At 32.9% G+C, this 20,535-nt stretch overlaps 1 protein-coding gene across 1 annotated transcript; it reads right to left on the reverse strand.

The window, feature by feature from the left end:
* Positions 1-2,745: 2,745 nt before the first annotated feature.
* Positions 2,746-10,974, reverse strand: LOC18425077 (patatin-like protein 1). The gene is made up of 7 exons (XM_006829631.3): positions 10,789-10,974; positions 9,632-9,813; positions 6,157-6,343; positions 4,734-4,898; positions 4,330-4,632; positions 3,104-3,279; positions 2,746-2,941 (listed from the first exon to the last, which is right to left on the reverse strand). Exons 1-7 carry the CDS (start codon positions 10,921-10,923, stop codon positions 2,872-2,874), a joined length of 1,218 nt encoding a protein of 405 aa, XP_006829694.1. The 5' UTR covers positions 10,924-10,974; the 3' UTR covers positions 2,746-2,871.
* Between the last annotated feature and the right edge of the window lie 9,561 nt (positions 10,975-20,535).

Below are 20,535 nucleotides of genomic sequence, written 5' to 3' on the forward strand. Positions count from 1 at the left end.
AAGCCATTGATAAAAATAGTACTGAGCATTGAAAAAGAGTTATGAAAGAAGAGATATTGGCCCTTCAAAGAAACAAGACTTGGGATTTGGTGGAGCTACGAAATGGTAGAAAGGCGGTTGGTTCTAAATAGGTGTTCAAGATAAAGAAAAGGTTTGATGACAAGCTTGAAAGATATATGGCAAGATTGGTGGCAAAATGATTTTCGCAAAAGGAATGGACGAATGGGATGAATGAAGTTGATGATGAATGCGATGTTGGTGAAGGACTGTTTTGTATTGGCTTCAGAAGGCAAGAAAATAAGTTTGAAAAATAGATAAAGAAGAATTTGATGAGAGTGATTAGTTGACCATGGAAGTGTACTTTAGCCTTTGATGAATCAATTTTATTAAATGTCACCTAAACAAAATGGGCAAAGGATTTATGTAAAGGCCAAAAAATAATAATAAAGATAGATCTCTTCCTAAAATTTTTTTTAACAACATTATAATCTCTAGATAAGTTATGGCACATCATTGCAAGGGAGCTTGAATGAGTTTAATTTCCCTGTTAGCAAGTCGATGGCACCAAATGTTAAAATAAATCAGAACATAAAGAAGTCATATTACTTTGTTCTATACCAGAATAATGGGATATACCGATTATGAATCTTAATAGTGCAAAATCCCCATAAAGAAGTCATATTACTTTGCTCTATACCAGAATAATGGGATATATCGATTATGAATCTTAATAGTGCAAAATCCCCTAATGTGATTATGTTGTGTTACCAGTCCTTGCAGAGGAGTCTAAGCAAAAGTCCAATCAATATTCCTTTAGGAATGTGTTTGTAGCATGCATAATAAGAAGTGCCGGAAGATATTGCTCAAGATCTGATTAAAAAAAGATATAGGAAAGTGAAGTATTCATGTGAAGAAAGATATCAAGGCGCAAACAAAAAATCAAGAGACCTTTAAATCGGGTACGAATAAAAAGTTTAGTTCAAATGAGTATATTGTAATATAACTATAAAACCAGGTTTTGGGAATTAAATATTCATAAAAAAAAATTCCAATTGATTGTTTGTGCCATTTTGTCACAGTTTCTAATTTTTTTTTTTTTTTTCCATTTTATCGATTTAATCTTCAATATTAAATCATTTTTTTTACAATTTGGTGCATTTGAAAGATAATTGAAGCCTTTAATAATAAGTATGTTGATTTGTTTGTTCTACAAAAAATTACGGCCTGGTTTTTGCTCGAAATGTTGTTGCTAGAAAACATGACCGCAATCCAAAATTGAATATCCTAATAGATTTATAACTCGTTTTGGATCAAATTGAGTTGTAGCTTTTTATCACCAAAGCTTCATCTCTCAAATAAATTAGGTAAATTTATTTATCATTTAGTATTTTCTTTCTATGAATATTTTCCTACTCGCATGGGTTGAAAAGTTTACAGTTCAAAAAAAACCATTATTTTTATCAATTTAATCTTCGATATCAAACCAGGTTTCCTGAAATTTTATGCATTTGAAAGAGAATCAGAGCCTTTACATAACATATGTGCTGATTTGTTCGATCTACAAAAGATTGTGGGTCGATTCTTGCTAACATTGTTGTTGCAAAAAACATAACCCCGATCCAAAATTGAATATCCCGATCGGTTTATAGCTCATTTTGGATCAAATTGAATTGTGGTTTTTTTTATCATCAAGGCTTCATCTCTCAAATAAATTAGATAAATTTATTCATCATTTAGTAATTTTTTCAATGAATTGTTCTTGCTCGCACTAGGGTTCTGGAAATCTGCCATTTTATCAATTTGATCTTTGATATCGAACCATTTTTATTGTAATTTGGAGTGTTTGAAAGAGAATTAAAGCTTTTATATAATACAAGTGTTGATTTATTTGATTTACAGAAGATTGTAGGTCTATTTTTTTCTGAAATGTTGCTCGATTTTAGAGGTTTTTGAGAAATCGATTTTTCTAACATAAAACTTATTTTGCCAAATAAAGTTTGGTATTTTGATGAATATGGCCTCTTGATACATATGGTATGGGAATAAGTATTTTTCTTTTTTTAATTATCTTCAATTTTACCTCGTGACTTTACAAATTTTAGGGGAAAAATGTTGGTTTTTAAATTTTACTCTTTTATTCATTTTAATGTTCTATTTTTTATTTTAATATTGTAGTATTTTTTATCTTGTTTTTATTTACCTTCTTCAGTAATATGAATGAATTATTAATTGACACCCAAATAGGAAAATATAGGAAAGCGTCTCAGTATTCACATATTTGTTCAAAATAATAAGAGTACAAAATGCACCGCTCCCAATCTTTTTAGAAAATCAGAAAACACCATTTCTAGATCTTTCTAGTAATTTTTAAAATTTTTTTAGGCCAAAATCTACCAATCCGCCACGATTTTTTAGGTAGTTGAACCAGGTTATCATTCCACATTTTTTTTAAACGAGTTAAAACCCTATCCCTCTTGGGCCTTGCATAAATGAATGGCAAGGGACTCCCTCACAGGAGAGCACCTTGTTTGACCGGTCCGGTCATATACCCCAGAAACGCACATACTTACTTGCTACCTAAGGGACCACAAGGTCAACGAAAGAGGAAATAAAAGGGAAATTCGAACTTTAATTAGTAAAACTAACGAAGCAGCTATCACAGCAATAAAATGATGGATCCAAGGCAACCAATCCAACATTATGTAGACCTAATGATTGAAACATCCCAACCTACAAATTAAAAAGTGAATGAAGGAAAGCCCTATCATAATAATCAACCAAAAGATATTCAAATTTCACATTGTCTTGTTCTAACCACAAAGAATACTAACTCCATCAAGGAATGGAGGATTTTGCATTTATTTTCCAACATTATTTGATGGGGGTGTCTGGTGACCTATGTTGCCGTAGTCTCCTTTCTTGAGACAATAACTTAGCAAATCTGTAGAAACAAAGCCATAGCAATCACCACTGTCTGTTTCTTAGCAAAAAGTAAATGCTTTTTTTCTAGGAAAAATATAAGGGCAATGGTTAAACCCCTTCAAATGAAAACTATGGTGGTGTATGATTATCTATATTTAGAAATGAAAATAAAGGGACATACATCACCAAGGCTTCTTCATTGGTGCTTTGATTTTTCAAAGGTTCGAATAGGCCTGTCTCAACGTTAACCCTTGACACAGGATTTTTCAGTAGTTGTTGGCCGATGTTCACCAGGTTTTGGAGGTTTTCTTTTGTTGAGATGTCAACAGAAGCTGCTTCGTTCGATAAATCATCTTCCTGTATTATTCAAAGACAAAATATTCACATACTAATAATAGGAAAAGTATATAATGAGACTATTTATCTTTAGTACAAAGTGGTCACAATTAATCTTGACCATTAGAAGTGAAATTGGATGGTTACATTAATTGCATTGACCAAGCTCAAAGTTCAAAAGAAATTTTCTTCAACTTTATGATACATCCAAGCTATCAAATTCCACATTGGATGGTTATAAGTCACTGTGACCTTGTATAAAAGGTAAATGGTCTCATGGTATACAATCCCTTGATAAAAAATAAAACATTTCCAATGTGAGAGCTTCAACGAGCATTATCTGAACATTTGTTTTTTTAACTTGCCTCATATCTCGAACTCGGCCTTGGCTAAAGGAGAGCAAGTGGGCTTGGCCGAGCATGCACATGTTCTTATAAAAATTAAATAAAATTTGTAAAAGTGAAACAAAGAAAAGACATTCCTAAAAGTCCAAAAAAACCAAAAATATATATAAATCATGAATTTTGAAAAATTAGATTACATATGGAGACATTTTAGAAAATCCAAAAAAAAGGAAAGTATAAAATAGGGCACATGACAAGGAAAACTTGCTAATCATTGCAAAAAAAAAAACAATTCAAATTACATAAATTTTTATTTTATAAATTGTTCTATATATTTATATATTTTTATGAATTCTAGAAAATTTAAAGCGGCTCGAATTGCACCTAAGTACTCAGCTTGGAAAGAAGTTGAGTAACTCAGCCAAGTCTGAGTAGATTGTGCCAATTTTGAATCATTGATCTGAGTTGCGCTATATACTGCAGGTGTTATTAAAGCTTCACAAATTCTTATAGTTTTAGGTTACAAAACTAAGGTTTCATGAGTAGCTTATCTATGATTCGCATATTGTGTAATTTAACAAAAGCGTCATGTAAGATTCAACAAAACCAGACCATGCTCTATTACATGTTGCAAAAAAATTCGGGCTGAGCCGCTGAGTTTGTGATGAGCCATTTTATAGAAATTGCTCATAGTATGTGTGCCCCTTATTAGAAATATCATTTGTACCTGGATTCTTAGATAATTATCTTCCGAATTAAGCGCTTGAAATACAACAGAGTTGTGAAAATCCACCATGTCAGCACTTCCTTGAGTAAAACTCTCCACTAATGGCGAATTACCCTTGTTGTAAAGCCATCCAATTATACCCCAACCAGCGGCAGCTTTGGCACTATACGTGTTCTGAGTTTTCGCTGAACCAGTCCCAAGAGAGATGACAAGAAATCGAGCGTAATCTAATGGTTTGGTCTTAAAAAATTCAGGATTTCGTCGAGAAATCTCTTTTGTCACCTCACTGATCGCTACAAGTGTCTGCAAATAGAAGAAAAGAGTATATACCAAAACAAGTCAATCTCAATAACTTTGATGAAATTCCAGTTTCATTGAAAAGGGGGGAAAGAGAGAGATATTACAGGATTATTAGCAACAACCCCGCCATCAATGAGGTCAAAGAACCTGACCTCTCCCCCAGAACCTTTATTCTCGAAATAATGAGCAGGCAGGAAGGTTGGTGCTGCAGAAGTACCTATACAAATGTCCGAGAGCAGTGCATCCTGTGAAGTATTGCCGTCCTTCAGCTGTAAATTCAGGATTAGAAAAACATAAGCCTTCAAGTGGAAGGCTTAGGAAAAGCTAGTGGTGTGCTCAAAAGAAAATGGTTGGAAGTACTAAGAAAAGATATAAAGATTTATGACCGCACTAAGGGTATGGCCCTTAATTGAATATAATGGTGGATCAGAATTCTTACGGCCGACCCCGATTGGTTGGAATATATATATATATATATATATAGGGTGTTGTTTGTATAGAGCCGAGGCTCTAAACAATCAAATTTGAGCCCACCTCCAATAGTGTTGAGAAATATGGTTTCAATGGGGGAAAGTTTTGTGATAGTCTTAAATTATATTTTCATTTTTAGTTATAAAATTTAAAGCTTCAAAAATAGTATAGATCAATCAGATCTATGAAAAATTGAAAATCTTAAAAATTAACAGTCGAAAAGTGCGTTACAAGATGCACTATTTCCAAAACTTGAAATTCATTTTTTTTTCATGTCCATGCATCTTGATGTCGAGATGATCAATTTGATGATATTCGGGCATCAAAATAACCTCTTGTAGTGAATGTTTTGAAGTAGGCTCTAATTTGATTGTTTAGAGCCTAGGCTCTATATAAACTTTTCCTATATATATATATATATATATATATATATATATATATATATGGGCAATGATTTCATGCAACCGTTGTATAGTAATATGATGCAACAACTTTAAAAAACCATCTCATGGCCATTTGTTTGATCCAATTTTTGAAATATACACTCTTTTCATTCTAATGAACAATCACAAGAAAAGAAAAAATTGAAAACACAATTTAGAAAGTATTATTTTAGCCCAATTAACATAGGTCATTCATTTTGGTGAGATGCTTAGATCTAGGCCTTAGAAGGATTTTTTTTATTTCCAATTTTTTTTTTGGATGGCTTTATTATCATTAGATGAACAATGTTAAAAAAAAAAAAATTGATTTTGAGTTTATAAAGGCTAAAATCTTGAAATTCACAAAATGAATGGTCTAGATTCGCTTTTGGATGGGACTCATTTTGACCATATCTAGGGTTCAAATTGAACTTTTTTTTTGAGGGCATTGATTGTTGAGATGAAGAGAGTGTGTGTGAAAAATTTGGGGTCATACAAATACCACAAACACGATTTTCTAGAAGCATTGTTGCATTATACTATGATACAACCATTACATTGGATCTTTGTTATATATATATATATATATATATATATATATATATATATATATCAAGAGACAAAAAGAGAGCACCTGGTAGGAGGAAAAGATGGTGGGTTGAAGTATGTTGATATCAAAAGTTGGGATGACGACATTAGTCAAGGTGTCATGGAGCCTCTTGTCTTTAAGCGTCTCACGTGCAAGCCTCCTCAAATACTTGCCATCGTATTTAGGGCCTATAACTGCACTGATCACCTTTAAAGCCGAACTAAAAGGACCCCTACAACCAAAAACAGCAATAAAAAGGCAAACATCAATAAACCACTTAACATGACAAAGCATTGTTTTATTAAAACCTAGATCGGTGGGACAAATTAGAAAAAATGAAAGAGAAAAAGTGTAGGATCTAGACCATATTAAATACATCAAGAGTGTGGATTAAAAGGTCTTGATGAAGGATGAAGAGGTCAACTAAAGGTGGAAAGTTTATTTTAAAAAATTATTAAATGACGAACACAATGGGAATACAGTGGTAGAAGGAACCAGTCGCATAAATGAGGGTGGAGGTCATAGATATATTTGTAGGATAAGGATATTTGAAGTGGAAGAAGATTTTAAAAGGTTTAGGACCAGATGGTATCCCGATAAATGTTTGGAAGTGCATGGGAGAGATTAGTATTGACTAGCTAACCAAGTTATTCAACAAAGTAATGAGAACAAAGAAAATATAAAACGAATAGAGGAAAAATATTGTGGTAACTATTTTCAGGAACAAATAAAACATACAATTTTGTGCGAACTATCAAAGGATCATACTTATAATGCACACTATGAAGCTCTATGAGATAGTGATTGAGAAACGACTAAGGCGTGAAACAAGTGTATTAGAGAACTAATTCGGTTTTATGGCAGGGACGTCAACAATTGAGGCAACTTTCCTACTTAGGCAATTGATTGAGAAGTTTAAGGTGCAGGGAAAAGACCGCCACATAGTCTTTATTGATCTAGAGCAAGCTTATGATAGAGTACCCCGAGAGTTGATTTGGTGCATGTTGAAAAATAAACGAGTCTCCATATACTACAATGACTTGATAAGAGATATGTATGATGGGGCGTTAACTTACGAACAACTAGTAGAGAGGTGAGGGAGTTTGTCAATGACAATAGCTCTATATCAGATATCAGCATTGAGAACATACCTCTTTGTCTTAGTTATGGACGAGTTAACTAGGTACCTACAAGATAAGGTATAGTCGTGCAAGTTATTTGCAGATGACATAGTTTTGATCGATGAGACCTGAAACATCATCAACACAAAGAACTTTGGACTTATGTTATAGAATCTGAAGGTTTTAAAGTTAGCCGGACTAACACATATTATATGGAATATAAGATTTAGTAATAATAGAAGTAGAGACAAGGAAGTAGTTAAGATTGAAGGCCAATAAATACCATAAAGAGCGCACTTTTGATATCTTGTGTTAATAATTTAATAAAATAAAGAGATTAAAGAAGATGTTGCATATAGAATTAGAGCTGGGTAGGCAAAGTGGAGATGTGTAAATGGAATTTTATGTAATCACGGCATACCAATGAAGGGCAAGTTTTATAGGATACCTGTATGACCAGCATTGCTCTATCGGACGGAATGTTAGGCAATTAGAAAATAGTATACCTAGATAATAACAGTGGAGATGAGGATGTTAAGATGGATAAGTGGCAATACAAAAAGGGATAAAATTTGAAATGAATACATTTGAGAAAATTTAGGTGTGACACTAATAGGCAATAAAATGAAAGAGAATAGACTTAGGTGGGTTGGCCATAGATGGCTCAGACACACTATAGCACCTATTAGGAGGTGCGAGTTAGTTCAAGTGGAAGGCTCAAAAAGGGCAAGAGGTAGTTATATAAGGACATGGTTGAAAGTTGTGAGAAAAAATATATAAACTTATGACCTTAATGAGGGTATGACCGCTTAATAGACCAGCATAGCGGACCAGGATTGGTGCAGCTAACCCCAATTAGTTGGGAAACGATAATGATGTTCGGTGGGATAGATTTTTCACCCACAAATTCATGTTGAATCATTGGATCTACTATTCAGTTCGGATCTAGATAGGTGATCCAAAAAATATTAAAAATAAGTAAAATAAAATAAAAGATAGATAGAAATTTATGGGGTGGGATTAAACGAGACCTAAGAAAACATCAGATAAAAAAAATGAGGGGGATTTTCAGGGGGAAATAGGTCGAGACCAATACCATGCTAGAATCGGTTCGGTCAGCACCAATTCCCATCCAAATCGGCGATCTAGATAGGAAATCATTATGTTTTAAAATTATGTTAAAAAGTATGTTACAAATGACGGTTTAATTATTTAGTTCTAATAAACTACCTCGGACTTATCTTAAAAGCCAAAAGATATTCTACTCCCTAGGGAGCATACTATCCATTTACTCCCTTGGGTAAAATCCCATCTAGGACTAGTTTTAGGACCCCAAATTTTAAGGATATAACCTATTTAACCATAGATTATCCCCAATAAAAAAAATCTCTAATTGCCTCTAAGCACTTAAAAAAAAAAAAAAGCCTTAGAATGTAATAGGAACCGTCTACTTTCTTAGAGGGTGAGATCTAAGTGTTAGAAAGCTCAAATCTCAAATTCTTTTTTATTGAGAATAATCATGTGTGATTCTAAGGCGGTTAGAATTCAGATTGAAAAAGTCTTCATCTAATCGACGGAATAGAAGTAAACTATACCCCGAGGGAGCATGGTATGTCTTAAAGTTTGAAATGCCATGTTTGTATGTGTACTCACCACTGCAAACATTTATGTCTTACCATATTAATGGATTTCACGTGCGTGACATGTACGGTGCTCTTACTCGAGTGATATCCTTTATCAACGATCAAAACTATAATTAGTTGTGGCAAAAGGTTTAAATTCTGCTTTTGATCATCCATCATATACATGTATTCCTTGTCGCCTATTAAAATTACAATTATTTGCTGCAAAAGTTTTAAATGAGGTCCTGTTCAAATGAGGCCTCCTTCCAACAATTCATCGTAGACATAGATTGCGGATCCAAAACATATCAACATTGGTTTCATCATTTCCCATTCAGAATAATGCAGCTCTGGTGATTAAGGAGTCCAATAATCAAAGTTTATAGTGGTGTACTTCTAAGATTCAAAATATATTTTTTCATATTCATGATTGTGTAGTCGAGATTATCAATCCAGATGGTTTCAAGTTCAAACTCTATCATGGTGCTCAAGATTATGGATTGCGAATTTTCAGTCCAAAATCCATGGCATCAACCCATAAAGTTTAAAATTTATCTTCTAAAATGCATTCTTGAAAGAGATCACCATTGAATTGGTTAATCGGCTGGTTCATTTTATATCTATCTGCATACACATGAATGGCATGGCATACACATAGAATAAGGCCATGGATATTTATTGCATGCCACAAATAGTTGGGATAAGACTCAGATGGTGAAGATGTGTGGCATGGCACATATGAATCTGAATTTACAGATTCATGCAGGTTTTAGTTACCTTGGATGTGGAAAAATCTTAGGGCAATGCTCGAGGTAGAAGGGGACTATATCTTTAGCCGCATAGAGGGGGCGTTTGTTTTCATCAGGTGCAGTTAGCATGGTGGTTACAAGCCCACCAGTGCTGGTCCCTGCTATCACATCAAAGTAATCTACAAGCCTTACCTCCTCTCCATCTAGTGCCTGCCATGAAACCCTAAAATCCTCATTAACCCATTCAACAATAACAATAACAACAATACTAATAGGAAAATATTTCGTAAGGGGAAGTACTTTTGCAATACATCATGTAAAGGATGTGGTGGGATAACAAAAATTCAAAATCAATGGAGTTAGAATTATATCACAAAATCTCATTTTTTATTTTTAATATTATTTTCTTTTTAGGTTCCTATCCATCATGTTGGAGATTTTCGTTCCTTAAAATTTTTTAATCCAAAATCCATCTCTACAACATATTTTGAATAAGTGAGTTGTATAAATAGATAAGCCAGCTGACTCACATGAACCATAAACCTTATGCATAATATAGTAATAGTTACTTTTCCTACTGGTGCACAGTATACAGTAAATCAGGACGTATACACCGTCAGTTCCTGATGATGGGTGGTAGAGACTAACTGTAGCTCTCTTTGAAATATAACAACGCGTTAATCTCACCCGTTCTCCTATTCCGAATGGATGGCAGATGGCTGTGTAGTGGAAAGCGGATAAATGATGTCGTATATTGCACCAAACTGAGTGTATGAAAGATCTCTGCTACAATTTCATCTCTAAAGCAACTTATCTGTGATGACCATGGATTTTAAACGTTTAACTGTCTAACGCTCTGGTTTGGAGACTAGAATGTAAAAATGATTATAAAGGCAGTCACTGAGCTAGAAAATGCTTCAATATCTAAAACCATGGTGGTCCACAACCATCGTGTTGTAAACCAAAAATAAACAGTGACTATCACCAATATCATCCCTTTTTTGAGAGAGTAAACGAGAAAATTATTTCATTCTTTTGGTGAGATTATCAGCAGAATCATCATCATTCACCCATGCTCGTCTGGTGGAGAAGATAATAATGTTATTCTAAAAGGAAAAAAACCATTGTGCACCATGAGTGATTCATAGAACATAGTAATAAGAGTAAGGGAGAAGATTATTGCACTTGAAGTTGGGACTCGAGGAAGCTGAGAATGATTCCAGGAATGATGCCTCTCACTCCTCCTCCATCTATGCTTAGGATGGTGATGAAGTCCCCGTAAAGGGGCGATACGTTCTGTGAGAGCGTTTCGTTTGCCATTGAAGCTCGTATTCTTAGGTAGAAAGCTGCAAAAATCACAAGAAAGTCACTATGAAGTTCCCTAGTTCTTTGAGTAAAAGTTGGTTTCATGAACTATTTATAGGCTCAAAACTACAATAGCATAAACAAAGAAGCTCCATTTTAAGGTCAGCAGCTGCCAACAAAGAATACTAGATAGATAGATAGAGAGAGAGAGGTTTTCAAAAAAATATAAAAAATAGAAAAGGGATACCAAGTTTTTAAACATTGTAATGAAAAGGCTCCAAAATAGGCTAGTATCACTCGAAAGGACTGGCTCCTCGAAATTCAAAAAAGTTGGCCCAGTCTGAATTTTTAATCATCGGACCGCTTAGACCTCATTTTTTAATGGTTTATGGCAGATCGATATTTCTAACATTGGACCACATTTAGGTCTTATTTTGTGAAGGTTTAAAGCGGCCCGATGTTCCTAATATCAATCCGAGTTTAGACCTCAATTTTTTGAAGATTAAAAATGATCATAAAATCACAATAATAAATTTAATATGCGGTCTGATGTTAAACATCTCCCCAAAGGCAAACCTGAAAAAAATAAAAATAAATAAATAAATCAGGAGACAAGAAACTCCACATAATATCGCATATTTTTTTACCATCAAGTAAGAATGTTCAAATGAGAGAGAGAGTCCTTTCACCAGTCATGCATCTTCTTTCTAGTTGGAGTCGTAGGCATTTCGTATAAGCCACCTCATTGAGCAAGTAAAATAAAGTAGAAAAATACATACTGGAAAGGGAATGAATCGAACTAGAAATATATTGTTGAATAAGGGTACAGAAATTAAATAAACCACATTGCTTTTGAAAGTGGTTTTGCTCTTGTTGAACCAGGATTATTTATTGGATTTATTGGTGGATTTTGGTGACCCACTTCTTGCGTAGAGAGCCTCATTCCGAATTTATTTAATTCGCACGTTGGGTCATGACAAGAGAGACAGGGGCTTCATAATTCTTTCATAACATTTTTTATATATAAAATAAACATAAGTCAAAACGCGAGAGAGAGAGAGCAGCAATAAAATATTGATTCAGCATCTTCAAATATACGAGAGGGAAGCGAACAGTTAGTTAGAACGTTAAAATATTGATAATTGGTTCTTCATTTTCAAATTGAAGAATCCTTTTACCCAATGGTTTAAAAACCGGATCGGTGACCCGGATCGGGCTTTCCAAAAACCTATCCGGATCGGTGAATCGGCAATCCGGATTTGTGAGTCGGCGATCCGGATCGGAATCGGGTGAATCGGTCAGAATAAAGCTTCAAAAAAATCCGAAAAAATTATTAAAATTCATTATAAATATTGTTTTTTAGGAATTCAATAAAAAATGAGGGTACTCCATTAAGAATTTTCATGTTTTTGAATGAATATGCGAATATTGATATGTTCTTCCCCTGCATGAACCACCATTCAACATTTAATTTACATCACACAAAAGGATAAATATAGAATTATCATGGAATAAGTATATCAACATACATGGACTACAATAAAGCATAAAATTAGTAACATACGATCTAAAAATAAAATGATAGACGACGTTGTTGTTCTTCTTGGTCACGCTGGTGCCATTGATTGAATTCGTTTGACAATTCATTGATTCGATCTAAAAACGAATCATCGATATTAGCGGGTGTCTGACTATTCTCAAATCCCTGAGTGTTAGTGTTTTGTTGTGTTCCCAATCCAAAATCCCCGAAGCTTGTCCATCCTTCATGCTCACCTGCACTGTCGTGCTCATCCCTACACTGTTGCTGTTGGGACTCGATATGTGAATAATATGGCTGGGATAGGGTGGCCTCAGAATCATCATCTCTCTCATTTTCTCTTAGACCCCCTTCCCACTCTCCCTCATTAGGTGCAATATCACCGACATATTGTGGATACATTGGCTGGCTGCTTTCTCTTTCATGCCGCTCATCACTTTCTTCAATATCTTCATCACCGATAGCCTCAAGGAACGCTCTCTTGTGCAATACTGGCTCCTCCTCCTCTACTATCCATCGGTCTGCTGTGTCTGTGATAAATATTGTGTCTAAGTCTATCGGCCCATAGTCTTCAAGCTTCCTTCTTATTTGTCGCTCTCTAAGGTTTAAATTATAATGAACGTAGACTAGTTTATGAAGCTTTTCAGAAGCGAGTCGATTCCTCCTAGTAGTGTGCAACCATTGGAACGTACTCCAGTTGCGCTCACAGCCAGTAGCAGAACATGTGTGGGAGAGCACCTTGATTGCTATCCTCTTTAGGTGAGGTGCATCAGTACCATATATCTCCCACCATTCAGCTGGATTAAAATGTAAAAAGCATTGTAAGGGCAAGAACAATTCATAAGATTAAATATATGAATAAACAAAATATTAGCGAGGGGATAACCTGGATCCATCATAGTTCGAGAATTTCTGGCAAGTCTAGTTCCGAAGGATCCTATAGCATCCCTATACATAGCAAGCTAAAACAAATGTATTACGTTTTAGTGCATTATTCCTCACAAATATAACAACTCAATGAAGTTCTTACCTAAACATTAAATAATACCTCTTGTATTGCTGCTACTTGGTTTCGATGGCTTCTCTCCAACCTTGCAATAATGTATCTGACCCCTTCTATAATCTTGTGGGGTTGTTCAGGTGTCAAATAGAAAAATTTTGGGTTGAAGTAGTAACCTAAAAAATATATAGGTAGAAAAATGTCATTTACAATTTCATAAAAAAATGATTTAAACTGAAACATTGTAATGATATAAATATATATTTACCAGCATAATGAATTGGACGTCCGAATTTGGTGTTCCACCTCTTCTCTATAATCTCGATCACTTTGCTAGCAAAATTACACTTCTCCCCAATAGCTGATTTCGCCCTCTCAATACCTTCATAAAGGATACCGATTGTAGCTTTCTTATCAGCATCCACCATTCTTAACACCGTGACCAAAGGGGCAGTGGCCTCTACAACACTAGAACATCGAGACCAGAACAACCTATTTGAGATTATGTTGTCCACTTTTATACTGGTACTGGACTTCGAGAGGCCGTCATTTAACCACTCTTCACAAGTAAACAATCTCTTTAATGCACCTTCAGATTGTCGAATGGAGTCCACAGCTAAGTAATCGGTCGCAAAGCGGGTTATGGCAGGCCTGATTATCTCTTTTTTCTTAGAGTGTTCTCTAAACAGAAATAATATTTTAGAGTGGTTGTATATAAATCTCGACACCAACCTTGCTTCATCAAGAGTCTCCTTCACAATTTTGATCTCACCGATTTCCTCTAACATAAGATCGATGCTGTGTGCAGCACACGGGGTCCATACTAGATGCTTCCTCTTATCCATCAACTTGCTGCCCGCAGAAACACATGCACGCGCATTGTCCATAATAAACTGGACTACATGCTTATCTCCCACCTCCTCCACTATCTGATCATATAGTCGTACGTAGAAGTTTGCATCCTTCTTCGTCCCTGATACGTCTTTGCTAGACAAAAAAGCTGTACCTTTTGGGGAATAGGCCAAGAAGTTTAAAAACTCCTTTTTGCTAACTTTATTCAACCAACCATCACTCATGAGAGTAATTCCTGTCCTTGGCCAACTCTGTTTATATTCTTCAATCCACTTTTTAACTTCCTCTACCTCTTCATCTAATATTGGCCCACTGAGCTCATATGCCGTCGGGGGTTTTACCCTGGGCCCGGCTCTCTGGATTGCACTAACCATAGGTGGAAAATATGGGCTATTGGCTGCATCAAAGGGAATCCCTTTATCGTAGAACCATTTACCAACATATCTCCCTAACATGTTTCTTGTACCTTTAACCATGCCTTTTAGGGTCATCTGTTGTGACTTAGGCTTTGAGAGAAATGGGTCTTTACGACCATGATCTGCAATACTGGCACTCCTAGGTAACTTAGAAACAATTTCTTCAACAACTGATTCTCCTTGATACATATTGCCACCAACCCCTCCATACATATTTGAGCTGGGCCCGCCATACATGCTCGAGCTGGACCCGCCATGCATATCTGAACTAGGCCCACCATGCATATCGGAGCTAGGCCCACCATGCATGTCTGAGCTAGACCCACCAGGCATTCTAAACCCACATTCCCTCTGATATTGTTCATGTAAACTCAATCTTGTGGCCATGTCCAACTCATTATTATATTGCTCTTCTAGGTCATATTTATATTGCTCTTCTGTATCATTCCTGCTTGGTGGTGTATATAAACTAGCTATCTCCTCATTCATCCTATGTTTGGCAATTTTTTTACCTTTGCTAGCATTAAGAATTGCCACCATCTGTTTTTTTACATTACTAGGGACACTAGTGCATGCAGAAACTTCTCCCTTAACCCCTGTCAAGTGTTGCTTGAACCTATGTACCCCACTACTTATCACTCTTTGACAGTAATTACAAATAATTTTGTCTTTCTTATTGGGATCAAGTCTGACCCCATGTTGCCATGCAGGGTCTTCTGTAGATCTTGACATGATTCAACTGTTTTAAGATGTAAAAAGTTTAAATTAACCTGACCGTTCAAAAAGAAAAATAATCACCATATGTAGTGATAATATGTTGTTGTAGTTCATGTAGTCATATTCGTTGTTATTTGTTATTGCAAAAGGACAATAATATTTTCGTACATATCAATTACAAACATTTAGAATAATACAAAATGCAAGCTCCAAACATGGCTACAACTCAATTATCAAGAACATACATTTTTTGCATTAAAAAATTAATAATAAAAACAATTCTTCAAAGAGCCGGCTAACATCAGTCATTCCAACTAAAAAATCCATGAACAACAGATAAAAAAAATACAGTTTTGTATTGAAAATATAATAACATGCATTTTTTTGCATAAATAATCCATCAACATACAAATTTTTCAACAAAAACTGTAACAATAAAAATTTAAAATATGGTTTAATGCCTCATGATAATTAAAACCTTGTCACGATTTTCACATCTTTTCGGAAAATCATCATTTTTCAAAAAATTCGATCATGGAAAAAAAATAAAAAAATTTACAGCAAACTCAAACAATAAAAATTAAAAATTGGGTTTAAATGTTTAATACATCATGATAATCAAAACTTTATCACGATTTTCACATCTTTTCGAAAAATCATCATTTTTCAAAAAATTCGATCATGGATAAAAAGAAATAAAAAAAAAAAAGTACAACAAATTTTCAAAAAATTCGATCATGGATTAAAAAAAAAAATTAACAAATTTTCAAAAAGTTCGATCATGGATTAAAAAAAAAAAATCATAAATTTTCTAAAAAATCGATCATGGATTACAAAAAATTCGATCATGGATTACAAAAAATTCGATCATGGATTACAAAAAATTCAATCATGGATTACAAAAAATTCGATCATGGATTACAAAAAATTCGATCATGGATTACATAAAATTCGATCATGGATTACAAAAAAAAAAAAAAAACATAAAAAAACAAAAAATTCGATCATGGATTACAAGAACAGAAAAAAACAATTCGATCATGGATTACAAAAAATTCAATCATGGGTTACAAAAAAAAAAAAAAAACAAAAAATTCGATCATGGATTACAAGTAAAAAAAACAAACATTTCGATCATGGATTACAAAAAAGTCGATCATGGATTCCAGAAAATTCTATCATGGATTACAAAAAATTCGATCATGGATTACATAAAATTCGATCATGGATTACAAAAAAAAAAAAAAACAAAAAATTCGATCGTGGATTACAAAAAAAGAAAAAACCATTTACATCATGGATAACAAAATATTCAATCATAGATTACAAAAAACTCTATCATGGGTTACATAAAAAACAAAAAACAAAAAATTCGATCATGGATTACAAAAAAAAACAAACATTTCGATCATGGATTACAAAACATTTGATCATGGATTACAAGAAATTCTATCATGGGTTACAAAAATAAAAAATAAAAAATAAAATTCGATCATGGATTACAAGAAAAAAAAACAAACATTTCGATCATGGATTACAAAAAATTCGATCATGGATTACAAAAAATTCTATCATGGGCTACAATAAAAAAATAAAAAAAAAAAAAAAAAAAAAAAAAGTTGTTTTTTACAGAGTTCGTTTTACATAAGCGATTTTAACTGTAAAATTCACCTCTAAGTGAATAAATTACATCCAATTGAGTATATTTTCTGATAAACAACAATATAAGGAATCAAAAACCTAAATTTCTAACACATTATTTCTAATATATCATGAAAACAAAATCAAAAGGTGGAAAAAAAAAAAAAAAACAGCGGAATTCGGTTCCACAGACATCTCACTGTTCATATCAAATTTCTTGCTGTAATTGACTAGATTACGTAAAATTGAAAATTTTAAATCATACTAGACACAATAAAGATTAAAAACCCTAATTATTGAACTCATTTTGTTCAAAATATGCCGTGAAATAAATCAAATGGCGGAAAAAAAAAAAAACCCAAAGTTCTTACCTGTTTTTGTGAACTGAAGCCTTCAATCTCCAAAAAACTCAGTTTTTCTCAACGATTATCACAAATTAGTAACAAAAGGTTTTGATTCACAGCTTTAAGATCAAAATGCCTACAAATTTTGAAAGATTCATGCCCTATTTGGCATGAAATTTCAGAAAAGGCGGAAACCCTAAACCCCGAAATTTTTGTGATCAACAAACAACCAATTTTTTCACCATTTAATTCTTGAAAAAGCTGAGTAAAGCTGTTTACAGCCTGTAAATCAGATTACATGCCAAAAAAAACAAAAAAAATGATCAAAAAATGACAAATTTGAAAGAATCCGTGAACACTGTGCAACCCGTGTTCTTCACGGACTCGCCGATTCCGCACAGTGAATCGGCGAGTCACTGTGCGGAATCGTCCGGTTCTCTCTAGAACCGGACGATTCCCGATTCTTGAAACGATCCGTTCCATTTTCGTGAAATCCGAGTCAAACCGGGCGAGTCCGGTTCGACTCGGCGATTTTTTAAAAGTTTTACCAAAAGATATTTTATTCCGTTAAAGAGTCTACTTCAGAATATAACCTCTTTAACTCAATGTTCGCAAAATCGAATCAGAACAGTTAACCAGTTTTGGGGTTAGGAGCGGTTTGAACTGGAACCACACTAATCGGGGCAGTTAACCGTTTTAACCTGTCAAGTAGTTTTTTTAAAAAAAAAAGTTAAAAAATGTCTAAAATTCATTCATTTATTTTATGCAATCAATAATCTCCCACAAATATTGTTTATATATATTCTCATATTCATCACAAAAAACGTATTTTTCTAAATATATATGTTATCTAACATTAAAAACAATCCTCAAAAAAAACTATCAATTTTATTTTTCATTCAATAAACCCTAAAATCCTGAAAATCCCAAAAATCCCCAAAAAACCCAAATTTAAGCTCCAAATTTTTGTTTTTGTTCTAAAATTCGTTCATTTATTTTATGCAATCAATAATCTCACACAAATATTGTTTATATATATTCTCATATTCATCACAAAAAACGTATTTTTATAAATATATATATTATATAACATTAAAAATAATCCTAAAAAAAAAATATCAATTTTATTTTTCATTCAGTAAACCCTAAAATCCTGAAAATCCCAAAAATCCCCAAAAAACCCAAATTTAACCTCCAAAGTTTTGTTTTTGTTCTAAAATTCGTTCATTTATTTTATGCAATCAATAATCTCACACAAATATTGTTCATATATATTCTCATATTCATCACAAAAAACATATTTTTTTAATATATATATTATATAACATTAAAAACAATCCTCACAAAAAATTATCAATTTTATTTTTCATTCAATAAACCCTAAAATCCTGAAAATCCCAAAAATCCCCAAAAAACCCAAATTTGACTTCCAAATTTTTGTTTTTGTTCTAAAATTCGTTCATTTATTTTATGCAATCAGTAATCTCACACAAATATTGTCCATATATATTCTCATATTCATCACAAAAAACATATTTTTATAAATATATATATTATATAACATTAAAAACAATCCTCACAAAAAATTATCAATTTTATTTTTCATTCAATAAACCCTAAAATACTGAAAATCCCTAAAATCTTCAAAATCGGCCTCCAAATTTTGATTTTTGTTCTAAAATTCAATCATTTATTTTATGCAATCAATAATCTCACACAAATATTGTTTATATATATTCTCATATTCATCACAAAAAACATATTTTTATAAATATATATATAATATAACATTTAAAACAATCCTCACAAAAACAATATCAATTTTATTTTTCATTCAATAAACCCTATAATCTCGAAAATCCCTAAAATTTCGAAAAATCCCCAAAATTGACCTCCAAAGTTTTGTTTTTGTTCTATAACTCGTTCATTTATTTTATGCAATCAATAATATCACATAAATATTGTTTATATATATTCTCATATTCATCACAAAAAATATATTTTTATAAATAAATAAATAAATATATATATATATATATATATATATATATATATATATATATATATATATATATATATATATATATATATATATTATATAACATTAAAAACGGTCCTCACAAAAAAAAAATCAATTTTATTTTTCATTCAATAAACCCTAAAATCCCGAAAATCCCTAAAATCCCCAAAAATTTACTTTCAAATTTTTGTTTTTGTTCTAAAATTCGTTCATTTATTTTATGCATTCAATATTCTCACACAAATATTTTGTATATATATTCTCATATTCATCACAAAAACATATTTTTATAAATATATCTATTATATAACATTAAGAACAAAAAAATTTCTTAAAATCGAGCTCTACCCTAAATTCCTAAAATCGAGCTCTAAATTTTGTTTTTGTTGTTCAAAAACCGTTCTTTTATTTATTGCAATAAATATTACTATTCAAATATTGTCTGAAAAATCTTAAAAAAGCTGCAAAATTAAGAAAAAATTTTAAAAAATTTGGGTTGTCTGCTTCAATCTCAAAATCGAGCCCTAAATCTCTCCATTTGAATGAAATCAGGAGTCTTGAAATATATGTATCTCTGTGATCATCAAAATCCCCAACTTTTTATCAAAAAAAATTGAAAAACCTAGCAAAAATCAAAGGAATGGAGGATTTTTCATAAAAAAAATAAAGAACACAAAAAAGCGCACCAAAAATTCCCCAAAATCGATCTAATCATGGAGTTTTTGATTCAATATTGATGGAATTATAGAAGATTTGTAGGTATAGTACACTAATTAAGTAAAAAAAAACAAAAAAATTGCAGAAAAAAGCATAAAAAAGCTGCAAAAAATGGTGGATCACGGGTTCTTCCCAAATAACGGGCACTGTTACAAATAACTGTCGTTATTTGCTGTGACCCCGTTATTTTCTTATATCGCCTGTTATATCGCCAAACCAGACCAGTTTTTACAAAACTGGCCGGTTTGGTAAAAAATTCGTTGGTTCAAAGCCAAACCGGCCGATTTTTTAGCCGATTTTTTTCCAGACGAGCTAACCGGCCGGTTTTTCGAACACTGCTTTAACTTCGATAAAAGATTTTCTAATCGCACCATCTATAGAAC

The sequence above is a fragment of the Amborella trichopoda genome, chromosome 4 (genome assembly GCF_054954075.1).
Source record: "Amborella trichopoda isolate Santa Cruz 75 chromosome 4, AtrichopodaSantaCruz75HAP2 v2.0, whole genome shotgun sequence".
NCBI lineage: Eukaryota > Viridiplantae > Streptophyta > Magnoliopsida > Amborellales > Amborellaceae > Amborella > Amborella trichopoda.